Here is a 14,621-nt window from a genome sequence, read left to right on the forward strand (position 1 = left end):
TTACAACAAAAGTTGAAGGTCGACGAAACCAAGATGTACACAACGACATCTGTACAACCAGGAACCAATCCTTACATACTCATAAACTCGCAGATACATCACATGTAACTCGGTTTTAGACCTTGGAAACCGTAGGCTACGATGTCAGACTTCACTACCTCTCCAGGGGCAACATAAGCCCCCCGTCGTAGCCGAACACCTGGGTAAATCGTGCTGCCAGCGCCAACATAGCAGTCCTCCTCAATAGTAACAGCACGGCCTTGATATCGACTTTGTGAGCCCTTGCGTTCTTGCATATTTGCATGAGCCATTGAACTGAGTATCGTAACCCTGGGCCCAATCCATGTATGGGCACCGATGGTGATGGGGCAATCGTCGACAAATAAGCAGTTCTCGGATATCATGACATCTTCACCAATATGCACGTTGTAACCGTAATGGCAATAGAAAGGCGCCTCAACGATAGCGCCCTGTCCTAATGACCCTGTGGAACGAGACGAGGCTACACCTGGAGGTGGACTGGTAACTGAGCCCGGAGGAACAAGCACCTCCTTCAGTAGCCGGCCTTGCTCCTTTGTGCTTAATCCAGATATAGGGTTGCAAGCATTGTTAAAACGCCATAAGGCGGCTTTGCAGCGATCCCTCTCTTCCACTAGGTGGACATCGTAAGGCCGGTAGAGGTCACCACGTATCATCTTATCCTTTTCGGTGTCTTCAGCAGATACCGTACGAGTAGACAGCTGATGCTCGATGTTGAGAGCCATTCGGGCCTGAGCCTGTGGGCTACTGGTGTCCACATTCCCAGAATGTGCTGGTCGTTGGTCAATTCCGCCCTGGAAAAGCGGCACGCCCCCGGCTTTGGAATGGGTTCCATGAGGGAGCTCCCTAATGGAAGGAACAATTGGAAAATCAGACTTAGGATGGGTTTCGCGAGATAGCTCATGAATCGGGGGCACTTCGCGATAATCAGACTTCGCCACGTGGTCCGACATATAGGCAGGGTGAGTTGTGTTTCCCCAGGTGCGTTTCGTCCAAGGACCGCGACCTGAGCCAGTTCCAGTGGGGCTTGTATTGAATTGAGTAGTTGTGCGGTCGCTTTCATCAACAACAATGGACCTTATTTTCCCGGGGTCAAGTTGTTCCGTCAATGTTTGTTGCCGGTCATGCTGCTGGCTTATATCATGCACGTACTGGGTATTGACATCCAGATAGCCTTCCTTTGACTGTAGAGGAACCGGTGTCTTTGAGTTCGAAGGTTTTTGCCAAGTGCTTCGAGACGAATAGCCTTCACAAAGAAATCCTCCCCTGATACAGTTATTACCTGCAGCATCGCCAAGGTTAGATGGTGATCCGCATCGCAATGTAATTACGGGGAGCATGTGGCCACAGACTTACAAGCAGGGTGCTGTTCGTCACACTTCTTTTTCCTCCTTCGGCATGTCATGCAGCCAGTTTTAGTTCGGTTGCTGAAGACGCGCTTCCTCTTCGGCGCAACCTGCACTGCTGCCTGTGGCCGTTCCTGAGGAAGAGCAGATGATGACGATGATTGCTCGATCTGTGCAGATCCTTCCCCTGCACGATTACTAGAGCCCCAATTCTTTTGAGACGGATCATGACCATTGGCCTCGCGCTGAAGTGCCTCAGCCAATTGAGCATCAGAAGCGTCAATCTGTTGTGCACGCTGAGCCTGATGTACCAGATGAGAATCATAGTCGTGCCATGGTGTGTTCGCCGATGGTGTTCGAATGCCACTACCATTTTCCTCCGCTCGAGGATGCATAGATGGGGAGGAGTTGTTGACGTTACCTTCCCCCTGGGACACACCAACTTCATTCGACGTAGCTGCCTGGGCATCAGGGTCCATTGGATCATCTGCCCGCAAAGCTGGGCTTTTGGGAGCCTTGATTGGCGCGCTACGCGCCTCTTCTTGTTCCTCGGATTCAGATCTCTTCCGTTTGCTTTTGTTGAAGACAGGCGATTCGCTCACGGACGGCGACCGCTGTGAGTGCTGATCATCTTGCTCATTTGCGGTTTCGCTGCCCCCAGAGTTTCCGTTTCCTTGCGTTTGTTCGTCAAGGCGAGGCTTTGTATCAAAACCGTTTCGTACTAAGATGTCGGAGGAGTCACGATGCTCCTCATTGCTTGAGGAACCACTGGTAGCCAGCGTCGGCACAGCCCCCACGGTAATCAAGGCCTCTTTTCCATTCACTGCAGTAAATCGAGAAGGGCTATGGTCCGCCCTAGGCTCCCTTTCAGGTTCATGGCCGTTCATTACCGAAGTGGAAGCCACTGTTGCCATGATCAAGATATGGATGGGTTGTAATGAACGTTTAGAACATAAAGTGGAATGAGGCCCAACTATCCAACATTTGCTTAGAGAATACCGTTGGCATATATTCGATGATGACCACCGCCACTTACTGATTAATGGCCAATGAATCCGCTAGGCGCTTGTCTCGAAACGTCTTATATTATCTTGCGGATCATGCACGTGGAATTGATTCATTTGCGAACTCGAAGAAAAAGCGACTGAGGGTTCGGCCAATCCGACCAAAAAGGCGGGACGCTCCCAGGGGTGCGAAGTCAGGAAGGTGTGTAAGGCGTTGGCTCTGAAGATATGTATTGCGCACGCCGACTATGCTGAGACGGGAGATAGGGAATAAGAGCGTGGTATTTCAAGTAAAAAAAGAAAAAAACGTGGAGAGTCGCCAGCGAACGATTAGGTGATTTGTATGACTATACCAAGGGTTGTGCCATTAATGAGGCTGAATCTGAGCTGTTGGGGAGGGGGGAAACAAGGCCCTGGCAGTAGAGGCAAGGAATGGTTATTTAGCGCGGGAGTAAGAGGAAAGGTTCAGTAGGATATTTCATGAGGGACGATCGCAAAGAGCAGAGAAAAAGCAAGTTGATTTTTCAGAGAAAGTCAAGCAAATAGCAGATGAAAATGCTGTAACTATGGAGCGCAAAAAATTACTGAAGTGATAGAGATGCTAGACTAGGCTGAGCAAACGAGATGATGATTTCCTCGCCGTCTTTCGTCAATGTGGTATGGGGAAAGCCATGAATTCAAGATGGAGCGGCCACTAAATAGAAAAGAGGGGAAAGGCGTCAAGGCAAGAAGGAGGGGAAAGTGTGGTGGCCGCGGTCGTACTAGCAGTGGAGAGAAGATGAATAGGCAAGCGATAACAATTATAAGTCAGCGAGTAGTATGTCAAAACGGAATATTAGAATGAAAATTTTTGCCGCCTGCAGGTGGAAATCAAGAAACGAGGCATTTCACTAAGGAGCCAATAGTACGGGATACCTAATTGCAAACCCCAAGAAGGGTAAAGGAAAGACGAGCAGCCGGAGGGAGGGGGCGGGAAGGAAAATAGTAATGTAAAGAGTTGAGGCTTCGGTTGACCAGGGGAGTCGAGGTGCTAGCAGTAGTGGGATGGATGCACTCTCAGTTTAAGGCCGTTTATTGGGTGTCGTACTTCCTAGCAGAAGGATGCGGCTGCCAGCTGGCTGCTGAGCACTCAAAGTTGGCGCGCGATCGGCCATGGGCAGCGCGAAGCAACTGGTTGGCTACCGCATCTCGGACAAATGGCGTCTGGTTGGTCCAGCTTGAAGTTAGAAGACGCATGAGTTGGAGCGATGGCGCGCTCAGGCGACACGCCACCTTCGGAGGGGGAATCGACTCGCCTTGGTCTGGTGGTCTGTTCTACCCGCGAGGGAAGCGCGGCACAGCGGCGGCGGAAGAGGTTCCTGGTGGGTCGAAGCGACCTGCGCGTTGACAACTGAGGTGGTGGGTGTGGGACTACGAACTTCCCACCGCTTAGATCGATCGCTTACCAGTGTCTCCCCCTTCCGCCAATTATTCGCCATTGGCGCCAGGCAGAATGGGCGCGGTTGCGGTTAGTAGTACGTATCAGTTTATGCCGTACTCTCCGTACTGCGGAGTAAAATGAATTACGGAGTAGTCCTTTTGAATTTCCGAAAGAAGGCATGGACCGTACCCTTGTAAATACTAGTACTACCTAATACTCCATATTAAGAATATTGGCAGGCTTGGGTAAAATATGGAGAAGTGTCTTCATCTATATACTGTGTACGGAGTAGGCCCCTCTCGTCGCAAGTTGGTAAGTAGTTAGCAGCTGCTTCATGGGAACTATGTGTATTATATGGATTTTAAGCATATTAAATAACTATCTAGATGCCTTTATTGGCGAAAAGAAAAGAATGACAAACTGTCTGATTTTTTTCATTGTTTGGGGAAGAGATTGTTTGCTGAAGCAACCACTTGATTGGGGTATGATTCTAGGTGGCTGTTGTTGACTGTCAAGATTGTGCCCATAGAGTGCTAAAGTATTAAAAATTCCTGGAATGGCATCATATGCAGAGATACATGACCAGGATGTCAAGCTAATTTTATACACTGTCTGGTCATAAATCACTATGTACATTGAGACTTCACAAATCTGTTTTACATTACAGTGCAGTCTCATAGTACTAGAGATACTCCGTAGATTAAATCACTTTACTATCTCTCCTACCACTAGGACTCTTCTCACTAACACATTGTTACTCTTTATATTTGGTTCAAGGTGGCCTTTCATGAGCTAACAAGTCCATCTATAGGGCTGAAGCTTCCAGACTTGCAAATGATCCAGTCTTTTATGCACCATTCACACATGCAAACATGTTTATTTAGATTTTGTGTTCCCTTCATAGTATACTACTTGAGCGGCATAGGTCAGTGATATTATAACTAGTACAAAATCAAATTCTAGAGGCCAGCAAACTACAGAGTACACAGCAGTTAGTTAACTGAGCTCTTGATGATGACTAATCTCAACTGGAGATACATCTCACCGGCCCGATAGGGTAGTGCCAACAACCCGAGAGACGCGCTGTTCTCACCGCCAGTACTCCGTAGTACCCATTGTTTTTCCAGAAATATCCATATCCCGGAGCCAGAACTCAACGTCCTAGATTACAGTCGTCCTACCCCACTTTACGTTCAGCTTCTCGAAGACTGGTGCATCTTCAAGCAGAAGTTTGCTCCAAGCTCACCCGACCTCCGACGAACCCCTCCAAGAAAGCCTCTTACCCCACCATACATTCTGCCCACCTACACTTTCTGCTACGCCTTCGAATATCTACGGCCTTCTCTAGACCACATCGAGTCATTTTCAGAACTCGCCTGCCTATATCGTCTATTGAAGGCCGAGGTGTACAGAATACCGTACCGTCGACCTCTGGAGCGGAATGTCTGTTTCCATACAGGAGTTGGACAATACTGTCCGGGCCTTCTATGAGGGCAAGGGAGACTTGGTATGCCGCAAGAAATGGACCTCTACTATCCTTTTTTTGTTCGCTCGTCATAGGATGAAGATTCAGATAAGAGGCTAACTTGGGAATCACGCTCACAGCAAAAGCAAGCTCAGCAGACCCTGACAGAGGTGAGTGACTAAGTTGCATGTATATCCAATCCGTATAGCTCTGACTTATATTGGATGAGTAGTTTAAGCAAAACCCAGATGCTTGGTTGATTGTGGGAAACATCTTGCAAGAATCGACATATCCACAGACAAAATGTGCGAGACAACAACGCATTCCATGTTATGATCGGGTGTGCGCTGATAATGTTAGATCTTGCCCTTCAGGTCCTCGACGATGTGATTATGACGCGATGGAAGGTCTTACCCAGGGAGCAATGCCTAGGTAATTCATCAATGACACTGGCTGTTGGATTGTTCTAACGTCCTCAGGTATACGAAATTTCATCGTCAATTTCATTATTGAAAATTCCAAGTCAGAGGATAAGTTAAGGAGTGAACGGGCTTTTTTAAACAAGCTCAATCTGGTTCTTGTTTCTATCTTGAAGCAGGAGTGGCCACACAACTGGCCGACATTTATCAACGAAATTATTTCGTCATGCCACACAAGCCTGTCTATCTGCGAAAACAATATGGCAATCCTTCGTCTTTTATCCGAAGAAGTTTTTGACTTCTCACAGGATCAAATGACCTCTGTGAAAGCGAGAAATTTGAAGACCTCTATGACTCAAGAGTTTTCATCTATTTTCCAACTGTGCTCCGAGGTTCTGAATACGGCGAACCAGCCGAGTCTCGTCAAAGCTACACTGGAGACCCTGCTTCGTTTCTTAAACTGGATTCCCTTGGGATATATCTTCGAGACTCCCATTATAAATACTCTGCTGACGCGGTTTCTGGATGTTGCTGAATTTAGAAATGTCACGCTCAAGTGTCTGACTGAGATAGGCGGGTTACAAATCGGCAACCCCTACAACTACGATGAAAGACTGGTCCATATGTTCACGGAGACGCTGACTGTAGTCTCGGGAATTATTCCCTTGTCGATGGATTTGAAACAAACTTATGCCAAGAGCAACTCAAGGGACCAAGAATTCGTGCTCAACTTGGCACTGTTCCTCTGCAGTTTCTTCAGCGCTCATCTGAATGTGAGTCCTATTCTAGCATTTTGAATTCGAGTTTGAGATTCGAACCCATACTAATCTGATTAGCTCGTCGAGAAATTGCCCAATCGCGACTACCTCACGCATGCCCATTTTTACCTCATTCGCATCAGTCAAATTGATGATAGGGAAGTCTTCAAAATCTGCCTGGAATATTGGACAAGGCTAGTGCAAGAATTGTATGAAGAGATGCAGCAACTTCCAATTACAGACATCAACCCGCTAGTCAGCATGGGTGTTAGCGGTCTGTCGAACGGGGGTGCACCGCATCCTAGCACATTGGCCAACTACCCTCTTCGAAAACACAAATACGAGGAGGTCCTGTCAAGCTTGCGTACGGTCATGATCGAGAAGATGGTGCGCCCTGAGGAAGTCCTAATCGTTGAGAACGATGAAGGTGAAATTGTTCGCGAATTCGTCAAGGAAAGCGATACCATACAGCTTTACAAGACGATACGTGAATGCCTTGTCTATTTGACGCACCTGGATGTCATCGATACGGAGAATATTATGATCGAAAAGCTAGCAAAACAGGTGGACGGATCTGAGTGGTCCTGGGCCAATTGTAATACTCTCTGCTGGGCTATTGGTTCGATCTCTGGAGCCATGAACGAAGAGACTGAAAAGCGGTTCCTTGTCAATGTCATTAAGGATCTCCTTGGTCTCACCGAGATGAAGCGCGGAAAGGATAACAAGGCCGTCGTCGCTAGTAATATCATGTACATCGTGGGACAGTACCCGAGGTTTTTGAAAGCCCACTGGAAGTTCTTGAAAACAGTCGTTAACAAGCTTTTCGAATTCATGCATGAGACGCACGAAGGTGAGTTCCTCGGCTTTTCAAAAGCAACACATCTATTCTAATTCAACCTAGGTGTTCAAGACATGGCTTGCGATACGTTCATCAAAATTGCGAACAAATGCAGGCGGCATTTTGTCGCACTTCAGCCAGGAGAGAACGAACCATTTATCGAGGAAATTGTTCGGAATATGAGGAAGATCACTTGCGACCTATCCCCTCAGCAGGTCCACACTTTCTACGAAGCCTGCGGTTACATGATCTCAGCACAAGGCCAGAAAGGTCTCCAGGATCGATTGATTGAGAACCTGATGTCGTTGCCTAATTCCGCTTGGGATGCTATCATTGTTCAGGCCAACCAAAATCCCGCTATCCTTCAGGATGGTGAGACTATAAAAATCATCGGAAATATCATGAAAACGAACGTTGCAGCATGTTCCTCTATCGGCACTTACTTTTACTCTCAGCTCGGCCGGATATATCACGACATGCTGAACATGTTTCGTGCATCCAGCCAGCTTATCAGTGACGCTGTCGCGCATGATGGTAATGACATGTTCCTATGAGCCCCCTTTCTCTCCTGCTTCGTAACCCCCTCGTCATTTGCCTTTTTAACTCTTTTGCTTTTTGCGAATATTAGGAATCCGGGCCATAAGTTTGCTAACACTTCGATAGGCAACATTGCAACAAAGACCCCGAAAGTCAGGGGCCTTCGGACCATCAAGAAAGAGATTCTCAAACTCATCGATACATATGTGCAGAAAGCTGATGACCTAGAAATGGTTAACGCAAACATGGTCCCTCCTTTATTGGAAGCCGTTCTCGTTGATTACAATCGCAATGTCCCCGATGCGCGGGAAGCAGAAGTCCTAAACGTTATGACGACGATAATCCACAAGTTGCATGTACGTCAACCCCCACTAGCCAACACTATGATTGAAGACTTTCAATTGGAAGCTGATCAGTATTTTTTAGAATTTGATGGAAGACAAGGTCCCTCTCATCATGGAAAGCGTCTTTGAATGCACATTGGAAATGATCAACAAAGACTTCCATGAATATCCTGAGCACCGTGTGCAGTTTTTTAAATTGATTCAAGCGATCAACTTATATTGCTTCCCGGCATTGCTCAAGCTTGATGCTACACAGTTCAAATTTGTCATTGATTCTTGCATGTGGGCTAGCAAACACGATAATCGCGAAGTCGAGAACACGGGTCTCACAATGTGCCTGGAACTCATGAACAACATGGCAGACACTGATGCCCAAACCTCAAATATCTTCTTCCGACAGTTTTATATCCCCATTTTGCAGGATGTATTTTTTGTCCTCACGGACAGTGATCACAAAGCGGGTGCGCAAGTCTTCCTTTGGTTCAGACAGGATTGTGCTGATCTAGATTGCAACAGGATTCAAATCGCAGGCTATGCTTTTGTCGCGCATGTTCTACTTCATTGAGTCTGGCAAAGTGCAGGATCCGATCTATTCCCCTGAACAGGCTCCCTTAGGGACATCTAACAAGGACTTCTTGCAAGAATATGTTGCAAACCTCCTACAAAATGCGTTCAAAAATCTTCAGGAGTAAGTTTTATCCCAGCGTGACAACTCCCAGCATCTGAGGAAACTTGAAGGTGAACTAACCTCTTTTAGGATCCAAATCAAACAATTCGTTATTGGCCTTTTTACGTTCAATGATGACTTCAACAAATTCAAGACTCATCTACGTGACTTCTTGATATCACTGAAGGAGTTCTCCGGTGACAACGCAGATTTATATGCAGAAGAACGAGAGCAAGCGTTGCGAGACGCTAAAGCTGCCGAACGAGACCGTGCAATGAGAGTGGGAGGTCTATTGAAGCCATCTGAGATGGATCAAGAGGATGAGCTATGACTAGACAAGGAATTGCGCTCTGAGATTGCGCTTTCAACTCCTGATCCCATATCACATAGCAGAGGTTCCAGGGCTTTCCCAAAAAATGACTGGTTTGATGGCTGGTCCTGTTATGGACTCTAATTCTGAAGCGGATCACTATTTCACGCAATAGTCTCAGGTCGTATTTATCATTTGGTCGTCATTGGCGGCCTGGGTTTTCTTTTCTTCCGATGTTCTCTGTCATATGAATCCTGTGTAAAATCAATTTTAAAGCCCTCAGACGGCCGTCCGATATCCCATCAACCATTAGCCTATGCTCCCCAGGTCGAATTCAGTGCCAGCTCCCCTTCAAAACAGTACTTTGAATATACTCATTGCACCAGAATTAGTAAGCTGTGAGCGGGGATCGGGAGAGACTACGGTAGGAGGGTTGAGAATTAAAATGGGGAAGAATCAATACAAAATGAACATATATTGCTCTGTTATGCAACAACTTAGCTGTGTAAAGCCTGTGTGATTCGACCAGCGCCTTTGTGAATAGCATACGGAGGATCTATTTCCTCCTCAAAGGCGGTGAGGCGTGCCCTCGCTTCTTCATCACAGGATAATCCTCCCCTGTTACATGTTACACAGATTTCCGGTCAAACAACTACATATAACACATTGCTTGCCTTGGTATCTCTTGGTCCACTTTGAGCCCCTGCGTCAAACCTCCCCGGAATAAATACTAGTGCCACTCTTCGTGTTCTGAGCTGCATACGTATCGCGGCCTATGACCATGTCTCGGACGCGCCAGGTACCGTTAGAGGCAACAAGTAGTTCTCAAGTTCAGTCGACCGAGGACCATCCCAGCAATTCATCGGCTGTTCTTGTCTCAACCACTTTGAGGTTAAGAGCAGGGGATGGGCGTTCTACTAGGGCAATTAGCCAGGACGAGAGCACATCCCGACATATACGATGGAGTGAAGATGTCATAGATAATGAAGGGATGGGGAAGAAAAGTTCCAAAGGTAAGACTAATGCGTGATGGGATGCTTATTACTGATTTGGGCTGACTTATACTGAAAATTGTTCATGGGACAGTATGCTGCATTTATCACAAAAACCGGCCTATTGGCGACAGTAGCTCAGAATCCGAGTCCTCGGACTCCAGTATGCCTGATTCCGATACAGACAGTGACGGAGAATTGGGCTGTCGTAGAGGGGCGGCACGCCCTCACCCTCCAAATCAAAGCGATAGTCGTGATCAAAGGCCTTCACCGAGAAGGGAACGAACCGTCGCCCATCGCCATGAGAAGAAAGCGAAACGAAAACCAAGCCCAAATGCCTACGAGAAGATGCCAAAGACTGCAAAGGGTCGCTGAAAATACTTGAACTCTTCTTGTGTGGAGTGAAGCTGTGGCTGACCTGAAAGTTTTAAAGTCTGAGAGCACAACTGCGATCCCCCGATAGCGTTCATTTCTTTCGCAACGAGGCGGTCCATCCCGTGGAAGTCAGATTCTCGAATCTAGTACTCGGGCGGCATACTAACCAGCGGGGCCGGTCTCTAAGGGTTTTTCTTGCCTTGTACGCCGATCTTCCTTGGATAATGATGACACTCAAAGTGCTGCGCATGGAAAGAATATAGATGGTGCGGATATGTATGGCACATAGTATCCATATTGGGCCCGTTTCGAGACTTCGATGCAGGAAATCTACCTCGTTGATCTCACAATCCCTCTTTTCAAGATCTAATGGAAGACAATTTATAATAGTTAAGGTCCATGTTGCGAACTACGGATGCCTGGGCCAATGTAGGCGTTGCTTGTTTTCAACTATGAAACATATTTTACAACATCATGCTTTTCCTTCTAGCAGCTGCAGCTGCAGCACGCTGCCCGCGCCTTGATAGCCCTGCATTTGTCGGCATCGTAGTAGACGAAATTTGGGTGCTAGTCGGTCGCTGTGCCTGAGGGTTCAGGATCGCAAGGTCCTCAAGGGGCTTTGTGGGAGCCAAGTTCTTCGCACAAGCCTCTGGTGGAGAGGCCCTTTGGCTTCCTATGCTCATTCTGTCTTTATCTGCTGTTTGACGTTGGTCTTGCCCGGAAGACTCGGAGTGCGAGGAATGCCGTCTAGGCTGCCGGCCTGTGGTTTGCCTTGCTTTGCACGCATTAATTGGGAGATTCCTCACACTCTGTCCCATCTTCCGGGGCGGCTGCGTTTCGATATTATCATCTGCACCACATAATTCCCTGTCTTTGGATTCCTCAGCCACCCACTGACGGGGGGGCGCCCCGGTCGTCTCTTCGGCAATCCCTTGGGATGCCGCGTTATCAAATTTGCTTGTCGGAGAAGTCTTGCGTTTTCTCTGAGAGATATTCATCTGCCGTGTAGAAAGACAGGCCGGCATCTTTGTCCCCAGTAAATTAGGTTCTTTGCTAGGATCTGAGTTTCGTGGTTTTCGAGCATTTCTCTTCCCATTCTTGTGCAAATATTCATCGCCGCTTGCATCATCCGATTGTGCATTAAGAGGAACAGATATACGTCTTGGTCGGTCACCGACAGCTGCGATCAACTCGTTCGTGGGACGTCGCATTTTGTCTCGTAAATTTGGTTCCGCGTAGCTTACAACGGCTCTTTGGCGCCTCGCAGGTCTCATTGAGTCAGGGGGCACACAAGTCATTATTCTCGATTCGTTTCTGGCTTCTGGTTCAAGTGTTGATTGGGTATCAGGCTTAAGTTCTGACACCGTTGATTCTTCAATGGAATTCCCGCTCTGTTCCTCCTCGTCTGTCAGCTCGGCGGGTTGATACTGTCCAGACATAGACTTCCGCCTCGTCTGCGCACTGTTTATGCTCGTATCAAGTGATATCGGGGACAACCTGCCCTTATCACCTTTTGCGTGCGTTAACAGTGAAGTAGTGATCTTATCATTTAGCTCTTGTGCCCCTGTAGAGTGTGCTCTCGTCGGAGAAAGTATGCTAATATTAGTGCTTTCTGTCTCCTCATCAGCTGCCAGAAACTGTAAGGCAGGATAATACGCCACATACTATGCTCCAGCGCTTTCCTTTTCGCTAGTCTGTAGTCTGTAGTCCCTTCCCTTGACGGCCGGACCCTTTCTCTTGATGGAGTACCATCGGTATCAGGCGATAGTGATTGGTCGGTCCTGCTTACTGATGAGGGAGACTGTGGATTTGGTTGTAAACCGTCGATCCGAGCCGGTGTCGGGTCTAGCCTATCGCCATAATTTAGGGAAAACTTGCGCTTGGTCCCATGATTCATTCTAGCTTCCGAGTCGTCTCGTATTGGAGATGGCCCAGGCTCCGTACTAGAGCACTCCACAGTCATTGGTGCTGGGTTGTTTTTTTTCCTTTTTCGAGTCTCAAGTGTGGGGGGCAAAAGTGTATCATCGCTGGCCGGTATGTGCGCGTCGTAGCTTAATGCCTGGTCGTTATTGATAATGTGAGGCTCATTCGAAGAGGAACTTCCATCCTCCATGTTTGGCCGCACAGGCTCTTCAACGTAGGCCGACCGCAAAATGTCAGTAGAGTGATCTCCTATGTCCTGCAGCTCTTGAGCCCTATCAATAGTCAGCAACATACGTCAGAGACCGAGCCTGATGTGCTTACTCTAGAGTCCTTCTGGGGTAGTATTTGTCTTCCAGGATAACTGGAAGTCTTCCATCCCCGCTTTGTCCGGCGTTCAGCTCGTCATCGGTAGACTTGGGCCTCCAATCAGGAAATGGACGACCATGACCTGCAGATTGAGGTTTTTCCGTTAACTTATTGCAGAGTCGTCGCGGAAGTGCGCCCAGGTCAGCCACCAAGTTATTCAGCTCAGCCAACTTGCTATCTAGTCTCGTCTTGATGTCGTAGACCCCATCCTGGAGCAACCGGACGGCCTCATATCTCTCTATCTCTTGATTGAGACCTATCACCTGCTCTCTCAGAGAAACATTTTCTGATAAAAGATGAGAGACTTCGGATTCAAGGCTGCGAATGCGAAGAGACTGTATGGAGTTTACGCGGGCGATCTCACGGTTTTGTCGCACAAATCGCCGTTTCACTAGTATGAGCCACATATCAGCTTTAATAATGTGCTTGGAGACTTTCTGAGAACACTTACGAGCCTCGATATGCTCGGTTGGCGCTGAGAATTCATTTAAGCGAGCCATACCCTACATAAGGAGGCAGCACTGGCTGTCTCACGCTACTGTAGGCAGACGATCACCCAGTGTTTCGTCGAATCAGAAAAGCCAGCGTCAATAGTGTTCGATTTATCTGCAATGGTAAACAATGAGTGCTTAATGTGGTCCAACTTGTCGAGAGGGGCGCAAAGTAAACAAGAGTGAGTGGGTGCCCTGAGATCACAAACATGGCTAGAGTTGTTGACAATTGTCCTAATCAGGTCTAGTGGGTCTAAGGTCCCGCGACAGTCACATGGTACAGCAATTATCATCATCACTGAGGAGGCAATAGTAACCTTGCCCTTGTTCCCTGATAGCAATTTAACACCCAGAATCTTCCACCAGTTTCATTTCTGTGGCTGTCTTAAATTCACCCACTGTGTTCAGCAGCTCCAACTGTAGGGACACCAACTACCGTGCGAGTATAAGGGATCTACATAGCCCGCTGTTGCATCGAGGATAGAGGGCACCTAAACTCGATCTCGGCCTGTAGTGATTCCCTTTACAGCCATGGCATATATGCCTCGTCCTACTGCCATGCTCCCTCCAGGAGCTTCAGCATCCTCGTTCCGGCAGCCGAACCAGCAATCTACCATCACTCAACAGCAGTCCTCTGTCCTGGCAACACGCATCGCATCCAAAAGAGCCGAACTAGACAACTTGAGGCAACTCCGTGACATGAGTGCAGTGCTTGCGTCGCAGATGCAGGCTTTACAGGGCAAAATTGGGACACTCAAAGATGGCACAGAAGGTTTGTCGGGTATCTATGACCATGGTAGAGCCTGTCCTGATTGATTTTCCAATCGACATTAGCTGTTGCTTGTGTTCTCGCGAATTGGGATAATGTACTGCGGGCAATCAGCATGGCATCGAGTAAGTCTGCTCACTCCTGGGGAGTCACAATCGTGAATGGATGCTGAGATGTTTGTCAATTCAAAGCGAAGGCTGCGAGTCTGGAATTTCCGGAGCACATGACAAATTCTAGCAAAGGAAAAGCGCCAGATGGCTCTCCTATGCCCGCCACATTGGTGCGGATCCCTGTTGCGAAGCAGGAAAACCCCGGTGGCCAATAAAGCTCTGTGTACGATAAGTCAACCCCTCTAAATTGGAGGTGTCTTTTTGTGTCCACGCGCATCCTATGCCGAGGTACAAGGTGCGTACAAACCGGGACAGACCTGCAATGGTAGGAACTGAGACATTGCCAGTTTGATCAAGCAAAAATACAGATCTCGCCCGAGTACCAGTTATTCATGAGGCTGTGGTTACACCTACTCGGACGTGCAAAACACAAGTTGAATCCTACTGT

The 14,621-nt window shown here is 47.8% G+C and overlaps 5 protein-coding genes across 5 annotated transcripts; 3 read left to right on the forward strand and 2 right to left on the reverse strand.

Moving 5' to 3' along the window:
• Window positions 1-98: 98 nt before the first annotated feature.
• On the reverse strand, window positions 99-2,299 carry BO80DRAFT_455770 (acetyltransferase; the record flags this gene model as incomplete). Its single annotated transcript, XM_025722130.1, has 2 exons — window positions 99-1,321; window positions 1,396-2,299. 2 exons carry the CDS (start codon window positions 2,297-2,299, stop codon window positions 99-101), a joined length of 2,127 nt encoding a protein of 708 aa, XP_025574543.1.
• Window positions 2,300-4,888: 2,589 nt separating this feature from the next.
• BO80DRAFT_408349 (exportin CRM1) lies at window positions 4,889-9,510 on the forward strand. The gene is made up of 11 exons (XM_025717845.1): window positions 4,889-5,316; window positions 5,415-5,444; window positions 5,507-5,579; window positions 5,635-5,706; window positions 5,754-6,466; window positions 6,530-7,301; window positions 7,353-7,823; window positions 7,953-8,182; window positions 8,253-8,631; window positions 8,687-8,858; window positions 8,928-9,510. Exons 1-11 carry the CDS (start codon window positions 5,251-5,253, stop codon window positions 9,166-9,168), a joined length of 3,219 nt encoding a protein of 1,072 aa, XP_025574544.1. The 5' UTR covers window positions 4,889-5,250; the 3' UTR covers window positions 9,169-9,510.
• A 144-nt stretch (window positions 9,511-9,654) lies between these two features.
• Window positions 9,655-10,976, forward strand: BO80DRAFT_425716 (PPP1R11/YPI1 family protein). The gene is made up of 2 exons (XM_025719584.1): window positions 9,655-10,160; window positions 10,234-10,976. The coding sequence occupies exons 1-2, from the start codon at window positions 9,929-9,931 to the stop codon at window positions 10,512-10,514; spliced, it is 513 nt and encodes a 170-aa protein (XP_025574545.1). The 5' UTR covers window positions 9,655-9,928; the 3' UTR covers window positions 10,515-10,976.
• Window positions 10,937-13,476, reverse strand: BO80DRAFT_494112 (shugoshin family protein). The gene is made up of 4 exons (XM_025723856.1): window positions 13,255-13,476; window positions 12,759-13,194; window positions 12,180-12,709; window positions 10,937-12,126 (listed from the first exon to the last, which is right to left on the reverse strand). Exons 1-4 carry the CDS (start codon window positions 13,301-13,303, stop codon window positions 10,979-10,981), a joined length of 2,163 nt encoding a protein of 720 aa, XP_025574546.1. The 5' UTR covers window positions 13,304-13,476; the 3' UTR covers window positions 10,937-10,978.
• A 349-nt stretch (window positions 13,477-13,825) lies between these two features.
• On the forward strand, window positions 13,826-14,388 carry BO80DRAFT_357097 (DASH complex subunit DAD2; the record flags this gene model as incomplete). Its single annotated transcript, XM_025715824.1, has 3 exons — window positions 13,826-14,066; window positions 14,129-14,188; window positions 14,255-14,388. 3 exons carry the CDS (start codon window positions 13,826-13,828, stop codon window positions 14,386-14,388), a joined length of 435 nt encoding a protein of 144 aa, XP_025574547.1.
• Between the last annotated feature and the right edge of the window lie 233 nt (window positions 14,389-14,621).

The sequence above is a fragment of the Aspergillus ibericus genome (assembly GCF_003184845.1).
Source record: "Aspergillus ibericus CBS 121593 unplaced genomic scaffold BO80scaffold_23, whole genome shotgun sequence".
NCBI lineage: Eukaryota > Fungi > Ascomycota > Eurotiomycetes > Eurotiales > Aspergillaceae > Aspergillus > Aspergillus ibericus.